This window comes from Platalea leucorodia, assembly GCF_965183815.1.
Source record: "Platalea leucorodia genome assembly, chromosome: 7".
Classification (NCBI taxonomy): domain Eukaryota; kingdom Metazoa; phylum Chordata; class Aves; order Pelecaniformes; family Threskiornithidae; genus Platalea; species Platalea leucorodia.
In genome coordinates this window covers 73,410,153-73,425,415 of record NC_138829.1, presented here as the reverse complement: position 1 = coordinate 73,425,415, position 15,263 = coordinate 73,410,153, and the positions used below count along the sequence as shown (strand labels likewise).

The window sequence follows — 15,263 nt, the reverse complement described above, 5'->3', positions numbered from 1 at the left end:
CGCCCCCGCCCCGCCCCCGCCCCGCCGTTTTGGGCCGTTTCGGGGATTTCGGGGCGGGAGGGGGGAGGCGTTGCCATGGCTACGGCGGGGCGGGGAGGGCGATCGCCGCGGGGCCCTACGGTACCCAGCGTGCGCCGCGCGGCGCCGGAAGTGAGTGTGCATTTCCGGCGGGCGCGAGCGCGGGGGCGGCCGGGTGCTGGCGTCGCTGCCCGCTGCCTCCCTCCCTGCGGCCGCCGCCATGAAGGACGTGCCCGGCTTCCTGCAGCAGAGCCAGAGCTCGGGGCCGGGGCAGGCCGCCGTGTGGCACCGCCTGGAGGAGCTCTACAACAAGAAGTGAGCTGGGGCGGCGGCGGGGGGGTCGCCGCTGTGGTAAGGCCTGCCCCGGGCGGGGGGCCGCTGCCCTCGGCGGGGCCGGCCCGGCTCTCCCGGGCGTCCCGGGGCGCTGCTGTGGGGCCCTGCCCCTCCGCACAGCCCGCGGGGGCGGCCGTCTGCGGGCCCGGCTGTGGCGCAGGGAGCGGGGCGCCGGTGCGGTGCGAGGTGCCGGGCTGAGGAGCCCGCCCGGGGCCGGGCTGCTCCCTCTGTCCTTCCCCTGGCTTAGCGGTGGTTTAACCAGCGTGTACGTAGCCGGGGAAAAGCAGGGAGCTGATTTCCGTGTGATTTTCCTTGATTTTCCTAGCATAACTTTCTGTCAGTGTGCGGGGGGGGGGGGGGTGTCTCTGCCACCGGTTTTTGTTTCTGGTCCGTCTCCGCCCTTAGTCACAGCAGCCGCAGGGGCAGGCGGGTTCAGCAGACTCTTGAGTGTGGAACACGGGGTACGGCAGGCGTTGAGGGCCTGATATAAAGCGTGAACTCACCAAGCGACCTTCTTGTTTCTTAAGGCTCTGGCACCAGCTGACTCTGCAAGTGTTGGACTTTGTTCAGGACCCTTGCTTTGCCCAAGGAGATGGACTCATCAAGGTGAAGTGCTTGATTGTGCCCAAGTGTTTTATCTTTTCGTAGCAAAGACAAACGACGGTATTTTTGTGCTAGTGAAAAATAAGCAGCCTGTGACTTGTCTCTGGGGAATTATTAAACGAAGTGAATTCAGCTGTCTGGGGTCCATGCACTCGTGAGTGTGCAGGATTTTGTCGGTGTATGAAAATTCTGCTAAAATTAAATGTGTCAATTTTAGCAGTTTTAAAATGATTCTTTAATTTCATTCACTTGAGGGTTTGTTTTTTTTTTTGGAGGAGGGTGCAGGGGGAGCCTTTTTCTTTTCCTTTTGTAACAAGGGGTTTACAACTGCAAGCGTAGGATGGATTGTCAGGTGTTCACAAGTGCTTCGAAGTATTCAGTAAGTTATTTCACCCCCTGTCTGGGAACTTCTTCCATTTATGAAGATAACGTGTACTCGGTCCAGAGTTGCATATTCTCTGGATGCTACAAGTAATCAAGTATTTTGCTCTCTTTTGTGTTTTTAGGTTAAAATTCAGTTCCCCAGGAGGTAGTTATTTCCATGATAAAGAGCCGTGGGTTTCCAGAGACAGTCTCTTTTCTGAATGCGTGCAGAGAGAAACTTGAAAGCTCTAGGCCTGTGCTCCCGGTACAGCGATAACCAAAGGCACGCACGAGGCCAGCCCGTAGCAGGGGGGCGTTGTGTTGTAGTCCCTGCTAGCTTGTGAGTCTCCTGAATCGCTCCTTGCAGTTGGAAGGAGCCTGCAGAGACAGAATTATCGAAAATGAGCAATTTTTGGCTCGGGGATTCTGTGCAGTGTAGATGCTTCTGTATTGGGTGCCCGCTACTTTGTCGGAAAACTGAATTGGGGTACAGTGAAAAGTGAGTGTTGCAGCTGAAATATCCCTTTGCCCTGACTGTCGGTATCTTTGTGCCTACAGCTGTATGAGAACTTCATCAGTGAGTTTGAACACAGGTGAGTGAGTTTGCCTGGTTTTTAGGTTTGTTTTTAGGTAACCTGCTGTTGACTGAGCCTGTTCTGACAGTGAGGTTTTTGTTCCAGGGTGAACCCCTTGTCCCTGGTAGAGATCATTCTTCATGTGGTCAGACAGATGACAGGTAAGTGTCCTTACCTGGCACTTACGGTGTTTTTTAGCAACTGATGCCTATGAAATGTAACCAGTTAATAGTAACAGCTAAATCTTCACTGTTAAGCTGTTGTCTTTCTGGTGTATTGAAAAGGGAAAGCACTAACTCAAGAGCTTAAATAATTACCTCTACATAGAGTAGCAAATCTACTGCTTCGCTGGAGAAGTGGCTGATGAGCAGAAAGCCCGACCTACGATAGCAGCACCTTTTGAAGGCTGAGCGGTACACTGTAGAAAAAATATATTGCAGTCTTCATGAATCCAGTAAAGGATTTATTTCTAGATTGAGATTTAGTTCCATGGGAATTCCTGATAGTGCTGCCTTTTTTTTTTTCTTTTTCTCCTTCAGATCCCAATGTGGCCCTTACTTTTCTGGAAAAGACTCGAGAAAAGGTATTTTTGAAATTGCTTTTCCTGGTAGTCCACCTACAGGAATAATTTTGCGTGTGAACGTATATGGCAGAGCTGAAGCGGCAGACGTGTGTATGTTGAAGGCTATGCTGGAGAATACCTGCTCCTTTTCTCAGTGAACAGCTCTCTGTTTTAGTGCAGAAACACGTTAACAAATGAAATGCAACCAACGCGGTCTAGGTTTCTAGAGCCTACCTGGCTGCAAGGGTAACACTCTCTAAACACGTATCTTTGTGAAACTGCAGGTAAAAAGCAGCGATGAAGCTGTCATTTTGTGTAAAACAGCCATTGGGGCGCTCAAGCTGAACATCGGAGACCTGCAGGTCACCAAGGTGAGGTGATGACTTGAGTAGTCCAAGCGTTCGGATGTTTGGGAGCGCTGTGACACGCTTCAGCGGTTCCTGCAGCGTGGGCGTGCCCGTGTCTGTGCTTCAGTTTTGAATGAGAAGATGATAAATTTGCAGCTCCTGGGATTTCCAGGAAGACCTGCGGTTCTGATTTACATCTTAGAGGCTGTAAAAATGCTAGTACAGTACTTATGGCCGAATCGCTGAACTTTCAATAAGGTTCTGATGCACGTAGCCTTTGAGGCGCTGTTGCTTAGCGGTGGCCTGCAGCTGGTCACTGCAGCTGTTGCTGTGCACAGCTCAGAAGAGAGGGGAAAAACTATCCCAGTTTGGAGTTTCGAGGGTCTCGTGAATACAGCAGTATGTACGCTGCTTGTCGGTGAGCTGCGAACGATGACTGGCTTAGCGCATGCTCTCCTGCGCTAGGCGTGTTGTTTATTTCATCTCTTGGCTTTTTTTAGAACCATCTCTTAAAGCTGAAGTTTTTTCACGCAGTGCAGCTTTATGTCTCTTAGAGCAAGTACAAAGTTTGGTGGATATAAGTATATATAAAGCATGTGTGTATAAGTATAGCTGCAGGGTTGGGTTTTTTGTGTTTTGGTCTTTTTTTTTTTTACCTAACCACTATGTAAAGGAAGAATGCCATTGCTTTATCTTTAATACTGTGGTAGTGGCTTTGGCTCTGGTCCACGTGCTCTGCTGCTGAGTGGATGTTACTTCTGGACCACACAGGAATGGGGCAGCCCTTACAGCGGGGAAGTAGAAGGCTGGGAGAGCACGGCTGTGTGTGAGGTGTAGCTTCACCTTAACAGACAGGTTTTCACCCCCCTCTAGGAGACCATTGAGGAGGTTGAGGAGATGCTGAACAACCTCCCTGGGGTGACTTCAGTTCACAGCCGCTTCTATGATCTCTCCAGCAAGTACTACCAGACGATTGGGAACCATGCCTCTTACTATAAGGACGCTCTGCGGTTTCTGGGATGCATTGATGTTAAAGATCTGCCGGGTAACTCCTCCTTTGCCAAGCATAGAAAGTCCCAGGTTTCATTCTCTGTTTCATCCCTTCAATCTGAACAAATGCACTGGCAGAGAACAGCTTTCTCTCAACATTGCTTTGAGTCTGCTGTGGTTGGGCCAGGATCTAGCTAGAAAGAGGAAGAACCCGCAAGAAGAATGGCCGAGTAGGATTCTGCTCCTGAGCTGCGTTGAGGTGATGGAAGGAGGGAAGTGCCCCCACCAGAAGGGACAGCTTGTTCTAGTTCCCAAAAATCTTCAATACCGATTGAGAAAGTGGCCCTTTTGTGCTGCTGCGGTGGTTGCTGCAGGCTTCCAGATTTCAGGCTTGGGAGAGGATGACAAGGAGGGCTGAGAATGACTTGGTGTAGGCACAGAGAGGAGGGTGAGGGAGGGGTTGGTGGGGCTTAGACTGCTGCTTCATCCAAACTATTTTTGTTTTGGTTTTTTATTTGGTTATTCTTTGGTTTTGTTTTTGTTTTTCCAGTCTCGGAGCAGCAGGAGAGAGCCTTTACCCTGGGACTGGCAGGGCTCTTGGGAGAAGGTGTTTATAACTTTGGGGAGCTGGTAAGTTGATGCTGCATTGCTTCACTTGTTGAGTATCAGGAATTGACTTTACCCTATTAATGCTGTCCTGCCTGGTTTCTGCAGCTCATGCACCCTGTTCTGGAGTCCCTGAGAAACACGGATCGGCAGTGGCTGATTGACACGCTTTATGCCTTCAACAGTGGTAACGTGGAGACATTTCAGGCTTTGAAGTCGGCGTGGGGTCAGCAGGTGAGTGAATGAGTTGCTATATTGCTTAAGGCCTGGGCTCAGTACTTGCAGAGGACACTTAGATTCTGTGGACCTTTACCTTAAGGATTCCTGACTCTGGAGCGTTGGTATAATTTTAATTATAGAAGCAGTAATGTTTCTTTCATCTTGATACATATCACTAGTTTTCTTTTGGCTTCCCTCTGTGTCTGGGTGATTGAAAGAAGTAAAGAGAAATCTCTCGTGATCCAAGGGGAAGGCAAACAAAACCGTCATGCAGTCCTGCACGGGAAGATAATCTCTGATTTAATTTCCATAATGCCGTTCACTCAGTAGTAAACTGCTTCCCATGTAAAATAGTGGTTTTCCCTTGTGTTCTAGGAAGTTTGAGGAAAACAGTGGTGTTGGATATTAACTACACTGGCTATACCAGAAATTATTGACATAGCAGTAATTTACAGGTCGACTTGTGTGTCCGCTTGTGCAAGGCTGCGGCCTTTGGTAAAAGGTTGCCTGCCGTGTGAAGTGCGGCCTTTAATCGTGCAGTTCTTACGGTTTGCTTTGTGGAACGGGTAGCAAGTAGTGGGTGGGTTGTGATGGCCGCCTCCCTCCTAAGTGAGGGTAGTGGGTCCCTGTGTGGCTTACTCCTGTGCGTAGCATGCTGTTCTCCCCGGGGCAGGCGGGGGAAGTAGTAATGAACTTATTTGTTCCACTTCATCCTCTTACAGCCAGATCTGGCCGCAAATGAAGCGCTTCTGCTGCAAAAGATTCAACTGTTATGTCTGATGGAGGTGAGCTGAGAACTGTGATGCGTTAAATGTGGGAGATGGCAGGGGACTGCTCCAACCGCCTTTTGGTGGGGGTAGCGCTGGTAAATACTCTGTTCTCTGCTGGGGGCAGCCATTCGCTCCTCTTGGAGAAACTCGTGGGTATAAATAGGTGACTGCAAAATTTGCCTCTAGGTGGTGCCAAAAGGCAAGTACGGCTAGGGAAAAAGCCTCGTGGGGTACTACTTGTTTGCAATTTCAAGGGGGTGTGTGTTCTTTCAGGCAGGATATGGAGGTGGGAAGGAAAAGAGCAAGCTTTGTATCTTGCGGGTGGTATCGGAAATGGTAACTCTTAAAGTATGTTCTAGTATAACAGACAGATGACTTTCACCCGACCGGTGGAGATCACGTTGTTGCCTAGGAAATCCGCTGCTTGGAGCAGCGAGTTGTGTGTGTGGAGGAGGGAGCGGTACTACTCCTTTCTGCTGACATAAATGCATTTTTCTGTGAAGTATTTTAATTAAATATGAGAAATGGAGTTGCTGCTGCAGATTGAGAACTCAGCGGGGCAGTCGGAGGGAAGCTGTGCGCGCTGTTGGGGAAAAAACTAAAACTGCATGGGATTTATTTTTTGCTTTGTTTACTTGAATTCAGATGACTTTCACCCGACCGGCCAACCACAGACAGCTCACTTTTGAAGAGATTGCTAAGAGTGCCAAAGTCACTGTGAATGAGGTGAGTTCAGGTTTAGCCAAACTTACTAACGTCTAAGTTCTGAAGATCTAAAAGTGTCTGGATAGACCCACTCCCATAGGTAAACTCTAAGTAGAAATGTGCTCCCCTGTTCTTGGGCATTTGGAGAACTTTTTTCTTGGTTAAGAAGAAATTAACTGCTTGGTGCTCCTGTTTCTTGGCAAGTCAGAATCGTTTAGGTTGGAAAAGACCTTTAAGATCATCAAGTCCAACCATTAACTTAGCACCGCCAAGTCCGCCACTAAATCATGTCCCTAAGCACCGCATCTCCACGTCTTTTAAATACCTCTTACCTGCCGCGTGACTGCCTTTTCGGTACGGGAAGACTGATGAGGTATCCCCAAGCTGCCTCTTATCTAGGCTGAACAAATACAATTTCTTTATAATGCCAAGTTCTCAGCCTCCCAAGCTCGGTGGCCCGTTGCTGGACTCTCCGGTTTTGCAGTGCCCCCCCTCAAGCTGAAAGGGGGTGATGCAGAAGAGCGCGGTGTCGCGGGTGTGCTCCAACAAGTGCCGAGCGGAACAGTCCCGGCCTTCCATGTGCTGGCTGTGGTCTTGCTGCTGCAGACCAGGACGCAGTTCCCCTTTGTTGCTACAGGGGCACGCCCCTGCCTCTTGCACAGTTTGCTGTCCCCCCGACTCTGCTCCTTCCCATCAGCGTGCTCCGCTGAGTGTGCTCGGCGTATACCGCAGCCCGTCAGGCCTCCGTCTGCGCCGCTGCTGGGGATCGTTCGGTCCCGGCTGCAGGACGCCGTGATAGCTTCGCTGTACTTCATGTGACTCATGTTAGCCCAGTCTATCCAGGTCTCTCTTCGTGGTAGCTCTTGTTTCCAGCACATCTACCTCTCCCTAGCGGGTTGGTGTCATCTGTGAAGTTGTCATCCGGCTAGCTTAAAGATAATTAAATCATTAAATCGTAGTCTGGGTATCAGACCCAGGATCGACCCCTAAGGAGCGCTACTTGTGACCAGCTGCCTGTTCAACTGCAAGCCGCTAGCCACTGCCATTTGAGCTCGGTAGTTCAGCAGATTTTCCGCTCATCTTGTGGTCCTTCTGCCTGTCCTGTGGCTTCCCAGCTTGTCAACAAGGATGTGGTAGATGGTCTCGTTGAGCCCTTTGCCAAGAGAAAGGTACGGGGCACCTACAGCGCTCCCTCTGACCGCTGAGCAAGTTCGTTAATTTAAAAAGGCAACCACAGCGGTCAAGCACATGTCACCTGTGGTAAATCCACGTTGACTTTTTCCAATTACCTTGTTCCTCCTGGGATTTCAGAGAAAAGAAAATAAATCTACTCTTAGGGAAAAGAACTTTCTCCTGTATGTTTAGATGTCGAGTCTCAAGGCAGTATGCTAACCTAAAAGAGGGTGGGTGTGAGAGCGGCTGCAGTTGCTCTTCATTTTATTGTGTGTAGTAAACAGTCTTCCAAAAACTAGTGCCATTTAAAGGTTTTATTCATCTCGGGGGAAGCTGGGTGATCCTCAAGTGTTTCCTTGAATTATTATTTTATTTTTAGGTGGAACTGCTGGTGATGAAGGCTCTCTCGGTAGGCTTGGTAAAGGGCAGTATTGATGAAGTCGATAAGAGGGTGCACATGACATGGGTGCAGCCACGCGTGTTGGATCTACAACAGGTAATGACCAGGTTGAACGTTAGGGCAGTACTAACTTGGTTTGTCATGCGAGGTGACCTGGAAATTAAAATAAGAACTATGAAGGGTTACTGTCTGAGAATTAGCCTCCCTCGTGCTGCTTGAAGATGCTCCGGGAACGAGGACGTGTATCAGCTTTTCCTCATTCCTTTTTACGTTGCTGCCTTTACCTTTTACTTTGGGTATGTGGTGCACTTTGTGTTTTGCAGTAAGTAGTTAGAAACCTGTCAGGAAATGGAAGAGACGTGTCGCTAATATGCTATTCTGAAAGCCACACAAACCACCACAAAACACAAACGCTGTGACGGTGTTGTCCAGACGGTTGCAGACATCTGTGTGGCTGCTTCGAGCCTAAATGCATGAAACAAAATCTTGGCGTTTCTGGGTTGTAGGTGGCACGCTTGTCTTGGGAAGAGAGAAGTTCAGGGTGATAAAGACGAAGGTGCTGCAAGAGCTGGGGTTGTTCAGCCTGGAGGAGAGAAGGCTGCAGGGACACCTTATCGCCGCCTTTCAGTACTTAAAGGGGGCTTATAAGACGGACGGGGACAGGCTTTTTAGCAGGGCCTGTAGCGATAGGACAAGGGGTGATGGTTTTAAACTGAAAGAGGGGAGATTCAGACTGGATAGAAGGAAGAAATTTTCTATGCTGAGGGTGGTGAAGCACTGGCACACGTTGCCCAGAGAGGTGGGAGATGCCCCATCCCTGGAAACCTTCAAGGCCAGGCTGGACGGGGCTGTGAGCAGCCTGATGCAGTTGGAGATGTCCCTGCCCATGGAAGGGGGATGGACTGGATGGCCTTGAAAGGTCCCTTCCATCCCAAAGCATTCTGTGATTCTATGGTCCTTGTAACACTTCAGGAGACTGTATAGGCTGCCTTTACCTTAAAAAAAAAAAAAAAAAATCAGTACATGGAATGCTAGCTGCAAACAATTCCTTTTGTGCCTTTCTTTGAACATTGCTGTTTTGATGGTAAAAGATGTTGAGTAGCACCCTTTCTAGATGCGTGGGGTTTTGAGAAGTTGTTTGGGATCTCAAGTGTTTGTCCTTAACGGTGAGTGTCGGTATTTCCAGTAGTTGAGGCATTAAAGTTATTGTGGGCTTGCCTTGCAGATCAAGGGGATGAAAGACCGCCTGGAGTTCTGGTGCACGGACGTGAGGAGCATGGAGATGTTGGTGGAGCACCAAGCTCACGACATCCTAACATAGAGGACCTTGCACTACCCCGGGAGAGCAATTGCTGCTGCTGCTAGCAGCACTCAGACCACTGACTCTGTACTGAATTATATTGAAGGGGGGTGGGCGGGCAGAGGGGAGAGCAGCTTTGTGACGCTTGTTCGGAGGAGTAAGTGGCCTTTCGCTGTGTAACCCTTTGGTGCTTGGAGTCAAGATTTCCCTATGCGCTGACATTAGTGGCACTGCCCACGAGAGCTCCCATCCTGCTCTCCTAACGGAGGACGCAGGCTCCGGTGGCTGATCTGTCAGTCTTGTTACCAAACCGTTGTGGGAGGACGTGCTGCTGGTCGCATGTTGCGGGAGCGGAGGCTGTTGGCGGGGCGCGGGGGCAGCAGCAGCTCCCTTTCGAACGCGGGCTGGAGAGGTGCCTGACCGTGCGAGGTCTGTCCCAGAGGTACCGGCCTCGGCGGGGCGCGACCTTCCCGGCAGCCTCTTGCCCCCGCAGCAGCCCAAAGGCAGCACTACTGAAATCATCTTTCTCCTTTCGCCCTTTCTCCACAACCCCTCCTCCTCATCTGCAGTAGAGGGAGTGTTTACTCCATCAAAGGGTTTTTTCCAGGATTACCGTTTAGTGGATGTGTTTTTATATACTTTTGGGGGTGGTTGTCTTTTACGAACACTTTGTGCTAAAGTGAGGTGCAGCAGTATTGCTGGAATAAACTTCTCTGCCTTCCCTTTTCTGTAGTTCCTGTGTTTGTCGTCTTCGTAACTTGCAGTTGAGCCTCTGTTTAAAAACACACTTCCTTTTAGGTTGAGTGTTACAAAAAGCCTTTTCCCACGAACAATGCAGACTGAAACTGTCTGTTAAGCACGGGTGGGGTTGGTACGGAGTTTACTTAGCACGTAGTACCCGGTATGTACTATGGCAAGTCCCTTTCTTTTGTGGGAAGCTGCAGTCCTGATGCCTTTTCTCAAGTTGAGTAAGCATTATGGTCTGCAAAGGACTAAATACGCCCTGAGACAACAAGTTTTTGTTCTGCTTTTGCCTCTTAACAACCGCTGCTTTAAAAGCTTTCTGTAATGTAATTGTTTTGCCCTATTGCTGCTGCGAAGTCTTTACAGGGATGGAAGATAATTGTGCACAGGGAGAATTTGAAACAAACGCAGACCTGACCTGGAGGCTACCTCAAGCCGCCATTTGGATGGCAGCGCTCCTAATTAGAAGGCAGTAAGAGCAAACTCCGCGCAGGTTTGTAACAGTAACTCTGAATTGAAGGGGGTCACGTTCCCACGCCTGCCTAAATTCCTCGGGATGTAAGTGGATTTTTAAATGCTGCTGCCGAGGCATCCACGGTCAGGTCTTGCTTCGCAGCGCCAGTTTGATTGCTGCTGCGATTCAGGAGCTCTAGTTAGCAGTTTGGTCCTCTGATGTCACTCTAACAGCCTGTACTGCTGGAATTGTTACACTTTGCATGCTTTTTCGAGTTTGCTGTCTTGACTCTGAGGGTTTAATGCTGGCAACGGAAAAAAGAAAGCATGTGGCTGACGCTAGGCTGCTCTGCGGGTGCAAGGATGCTTCAGGCAAGGGAGACCTCAGCTTTTTAAAAACAGCAACAAAATCAACTTGTCAGACCCTGCACCTGGTCACCCTCCACCCTTCTGCCTCCCTAATCGGTTCTGCCCTGAAGTTCTCGCTGGTTTGGAGTTGTTCAGTCCTGAACGCCTGCCCCTTCCCTGTCCGGCCGCGGGGGCTTGTGCTGCCCTCGCTCCCTCGGCCGCGGGAGCGTGCGCCGAGCCACGTTGTTTTCTCCTCCTGCGTTGTGTGATTTGACTTTCCCTGGTTCACGCTTCATCTTGTCTTCCAAAGCTCGTTCCTGGTGCCGTGTTTACTGACTTCGGAACAGCGCGCGGAGGAGACGGGCGTTCTGATCAGGAAAGCATTTCCTTTGTTTCATAGCGAAGGACAGGAAAAGGGCTGCAGAAAGCACAATCTCCGTGGTCGCGTCATGTCGCTGCGAGTAAGCGAAATGCCACCCCTGCGGCAAAGCTAACGCCTCGTAGGGCTGCTGTCGCTGCAGGTGAGCATCGAAAAACCCTGCAGCGTTACCCTTGAAGCGGCGCTGAAGTCCTCTCCTGAGAGCACTTGCACACCCTCTTGTGCTCTGGGGAGCGCGCGCTCCTGTGTAAATTTTGGAGCAGCCGATGCAGCGAGCGTGAAGCTCTGCAGCGAGCTACGGCAGCTGGTGCAGAGGTTTTTCCAAGCTCTCTGGAAGTGTTATTTGCTACCCAGACCTCCCTGCGTGGAACAAGTGCTGGCTGCCTGCCGCCCTACCACAAATAACCGGGGAAATCTGGTCCGCGTTTGGGGGGCGGAGAGGTTCTTTGGGTGGGAGGAAGAGCAGTCGGATGCGCAGCGCCCCGACTGCAGGCCATTTTAAATGTCGCTTACAGCCTTTGAGTATTCTCTTGCTAGGAATTTAACTTGATTTTGCTTCCTTGCTAACGCTGAGAGTGGTTCCTTGGTATCTGCCCTGTGCTTCGCTGCAACTGTACAAGGTAAAAGCTCCGGCGGGAAATACGCCTCCCTGCTGCAATCTCCTCAAGGAATACCGCCGGCGTATTCCTGCGCTGCCCAGCAGCAGGGTTACAGATCCCTTCCCCTGCGAACAAGCACAGGGTTGAAGCAGAACAAACGAGCCATTACGCTGAATGCTAATGTGAATTTTAATGCACAAACTCGGAGGGTTCCTTCCCGGTGAAGGCCCGTTTTGCGGTCTTATCTTCGCTCATGCTTCTGCACTCACGGGGTGCAGGTTGTTCTTGCCACTTCTTAATTTGACCTGCTCTTGTAGTGCTCCACGTGTGCCAGGATCCAGGCTGTCGGTATCAGGAAGCACGCGGACATCACGGAAAACGCGATGACTTGCTCCTGCCGGCGGGAGAAACAGAAGAATTAGTGGGATGGCTGCGTGACGGCCACGTTGTATGCGGGGCTCCTGGGGCGGTCACACGCTGGTGCTGCCTCGTGCAACGGATCAAGCGCGCTTGTCCCTGCTCCTTGCTCTTCCCAGCCCCCGGCTGTCGGGTGGACGCACCCCGGGGCCTTGGGAGGGAGATCGGGGCAAGCACAGCACCTTCCACCAGCGGTGGGCCAAGCGGGCTGCTCTCCAGGTTTGTTTCCATCGCTCCGTGTTTCTCTGTCGTGATACTCACTGGGAAATCGGAGCAACTTGTGACCTTCAGTCCGCAGCGAGCTTGGGCTCCAAGTGTTTCCAAAAGCAGCTGCGCCTGACTTTCAAATGACTTTGAGGTGTGAATTGCAACCAGCAGCAGCCTCTCCTATTTCTGGTCCACCAGGGCAGCGCTTAACCCCTTGCACTGTCATCTTTATTTCTTTTTTTATTTGGCTAGAAAAAGAGTCTCCAGGCTCGTGGAGCACTTTGTGGCAGACCTCGGAAAGGCGGCATGGGCTGAACTCCACAAGCAAGGGGTGGAGGTGAAACCCAGCCGGATTTCTGGTGAAAAGCGCCTTTTTCCAGCTCGTGCCACCCGGCCCAGGAGGGTCTGCGGGGCCGGAGCCGCTCCTCTTTTGGTGGGGATCGTCCCCAGAGGGAGGAATGACGGAGGGCCCCAGAAGCTGTGGCTCTGCGATGGCAGCAGACCCTGTCCTTGCCCACGGGGCCCCCCGCTTTGGGGTGAGTGTCCCAGGAAAGGGGGGGGCCGGGGCCCAGGTCTGTCCCTGTGCTGGCGGGGTGCCTGGGGGGACTGCCGGTGCCGCTGCCCCTCCTCTGAGGTCCTGGGGCTGCCCCATGGCTTCCCCCCCCGGGGGCACCCTGGGCTGCGGGGACCCCTCGGCAGGTACCCTAAAGCCCAAAGGCTAAAAAGGGGGCCGAGAGGATAAAATAAAATGGAAGGAAGAGCCAGAAGGGGGGAGCGGGGCCTGTCCCCCCCATGGGGGTGCGGGCTGGAGCTTGCACTGCTCTGGGGGCGCCTTTCCTCCTTTCCCCCCCCTCTCCCCTTTTGCTTTCCCTCCCCACAGAAACAATCTGGCAATAACGGGGGGGGCTGCGCCCCTCCGACACCCTCGGACCCGGGCGGCCCGTGGCAGCGGTGGCTTCCCCCCTTTCCAGCCCCCCGCAGGCTACTCACAGCAGCGGAGAGCGGGTGCTCGGGTGGCTTGGAGGTGACCTGCGCCCGGGGGACCCGCGGGGTCCGCAGCACGGTGGCCAGCAGCCGGGAGCCCCGCTGAACGCCCCACATGGCGGCGGCAGGGCGAGCGTGCCGCGCTCACTGCGGCCGGCTGCAGCTGCCCGGGCCGTCACCACCGCCCTCCCGCTGCCACCCCTCCTGGGCACGGGGCCTGCCGCTCCCCAGGGGCACAGCTGCGGGAAGCCCTTAAACGGCAAGATTTCCCCAAATGGATCACTACTTAATTTTTTTTTCTTCCCTTAAACATGTGTGTGGGTTTTGGTGTTTTTTTTTTTTTTTTTTTCTTTTTCCTCAGCAGCACCCAACTCCCCATGCCGCTGAGGTCAAAAACTGTGTCCCCAGCCAGCAAGGGGGGACCTCTCTGCCACGCTCTGCTGGAGAGCAGACCTCTTCTCTTGGGCTTTTTAAAATTTATAACACTCAAAGCACAACGTGCTCTTTTGTAAGCTGTTGCAGACGTGGTGCCTGATCTTCTCTCTCTGAGCACAGCGAGCAGCACCTTGCCCATCCCGGCCGTGGCGGTGGCTTCTCCATCTTTTGCTGCCCAGTGTTTGCACGGGCTCAGACCCGCGTACGCGGTGGTGTCTGTCCAGCAACCTGTCGGCCACCGACCGTCCGAGGTGCTGACGGATCTGCTGTGCCAGCGTTTGATCCAGCTGGGCTGGAGTTTGCAAAAGCAACTTCCAACTTGCCCCAGCCTCGGAGCAGAAGTGGCTGAAAGCCTTGAGCCTGGGTCTTGTTCCTCCGATATGTGGATGCTTGTCCATGGGAGAAGCAGTGCCCTTTTCAACTCCAACACGTGCCTGCTTCGCTGAATAGCCCGGCTTTGTCCTTCTCTCCCTTAAAATCGGCTCTGCAGAAAGTTTGCCAGGACTCGTACGGACCTGCTGAGTTCTCCTTCCCCGAGTCGGGGATGCCACCTTCCTCTCCCTGACTTTCCTTGCAGCTCCTGGGGCTTCATGGTCGCGGCAGGCTCTTCTGCGGGATGAAGTCGGGTCTTGTCTTTAGAAGGAGGTCGGAGCTCTTTTCCCAGAAGAACCGTCTCGGGAAGGTGCAGGCTTTTACCTTAAAGCGGCACGACGGGCTGCACGGGCCGTGACTGGTCAAGCACAGGTTTGTTATGAAAGATGACTGCTGGAATTTAAAAGCAGTAGCAGAATCCTCTTACCTTGTATCTGCTGCTTGCAGCTGGCTTTCCAACGGATTTCCCTTTGATTCCCTGCTCGTCAGAGCCTTTTTCCTACCAGCTGGCAGTCGGCAATCTGTGCAGCAGAGACAGAGCTGGGGGATGGAGCCTCCGGCAGCAACGAGTTTTCTTTTGCGCAGTTCCACAAAACGCCTGCCTCTGAGAAAGGGGACCCTCGAGGATCCCCCCCAGATGGCACCTCACACATCTGCCTCCCCCTTAGCCTTGGGTGGTTTTCTAGAGCAAGCCCGTGTTCTGCTGTGCCTCGGTGCTGCTGCTAGTGCCGGCGCTGCTGAGCTGCCTGGCCTTGGGAGCAGCTCTTCCTTCTCCTTCTCCGGAGAAGCACCCAGGCACAGCCGCCTCCCTCCGCCTCACCCCGGCTGCTTGCGGGCCGTGGGCGCCTCTAGCTCTGTTTCTGTTAGCCTAGACCCAATGCTAAAGAAGGACCTTTCTGCTCGGGGAACTGCTCAAGCGAGGGCTGCAGTGCCCCTCTGCCGTTCGCTAGCACCGACGCAGGCATCTCAAACCCCCTCTTGCCACCGACCCTCGCGTTTTAGGGTGCAAAGGAGTGGGAGCGTCCCTGTGCCTCGCTCCCTTCCTGAAAGCCTACCGAGGAACCTCTTTTGCTCCTGTAGATCAAGCTGCTTGTCTCTGGCAAAAGCTCGCGCTGAGGAGCCTTGCTGGGCTTAACGGGGTGACAGCAAGAGTGGCCACGTCGACCCGGGGCAGCTGTGAAAGGCTTGGCTGTGTTTTCTGTGAACAGGAGGAGGAGAAGCTTGCTGAGGAGCAAAGCCTTGCCAATTTTGTTTTGAACAGGAGCTAAAGAAAAGGACCAATTGAAATCCTGGGGAAACGGCTGGTGGTAAAGATGTGGTCAATGGAGTTCCCCTGAAATTCTTAGAGAAACTTGCCCGTG

General features: G+C 52.5%; 1 protein-coding gene and 1 long non-coding RNA gene across 3 annotated transcripts; one reads left to right on the top strand and one right to left on the bottom strand.

Annotated features, from left to right (window-relative positions):
* The first annotated feature begins 138 nt into the window (after positions 1–138).
* PSMD13 (proteasome 26S subunit, non-ATPase 13) lies at positions 139–9,696 on the top strand. 2 transcript variants are annotated; one of them, XM_082318182.1, is made up of 13 exons: positions 140–333; positions 879–957; positions 1,876–1,910; positions 1,998–2,053; positions 2,432–2,475; positions 2,739–2,825; positions 3,675–3,846; positions 4,342–4,421; positions 4,506–4,631; positions 5,339–5,401; positions 6,032–6,112; positions 7,644–7,760; positions 8,890–9,696. In XM_082318182.1, exons 1-13 carry the CDS (start codon positions 239–241, stop codon positions 8,983–8,985), a joined length of 1,131 nt encoding a protein of 376 aa, XP_082174308.1. In that variant the 5' UTR covers positions 140–238; the 3' UTR covers positions 8,986–9,696. The 2 variants fall into 2 exon arrangements, with proteins under 2 accessions (XP_082174309.1, XP_082174308.1); XM_082318183.1 differs by lacking the exons at positions 6,032–6,112; positions 7,644–7,760; positions 8,890–9,696 and adding an exon at positions 5,758–5,914 and having other exon boundaries at positions 139–333.
* A 1,962-nt stretch (positions 9,697–11,658) lies between these two features.
* LOC309593517 lies at positions 11,659–13,281 on the bottom strand. Its single transcript, XR_014228861.1, has 2 exons — positions 13,102–13,281; positions 11,659–11,881 (listed from the first exon to the last, which is right to left on the bottom strand). It is a non-coding gene; the product is annotated as an uncharacterized lncRNA (long non-coding RNA).
* Between the last annotated feature and the right edge of the window lie 1,982 nt (positions 13,282–15,263).

Excerpts from the sequence above, each read along its gene's own strand:
- PSMD13 (XM_082318182.1), top strand. The coding sequence starts at position 239 with ATGAAGGACGTGCCCGGCTTCCTGCAGCAGAGCCAGAGCTCGGGGCCG. Across the intron at positions 958-1,875 it reads AAGGAGATGGACTCATCAAG|CTGTATGAGAACTTCATCAG; the intron begins GTGAAGTGCTTG and ends TTGTGCCTACAG. Across the intron at positions 7,761-8,889 it reads GCGTGTTGGATCTACAACAG|ATCAAGGGGATGAAAGACCG; the intron begins GTAATGACCAGG and ends CTTGCCTTGCAG.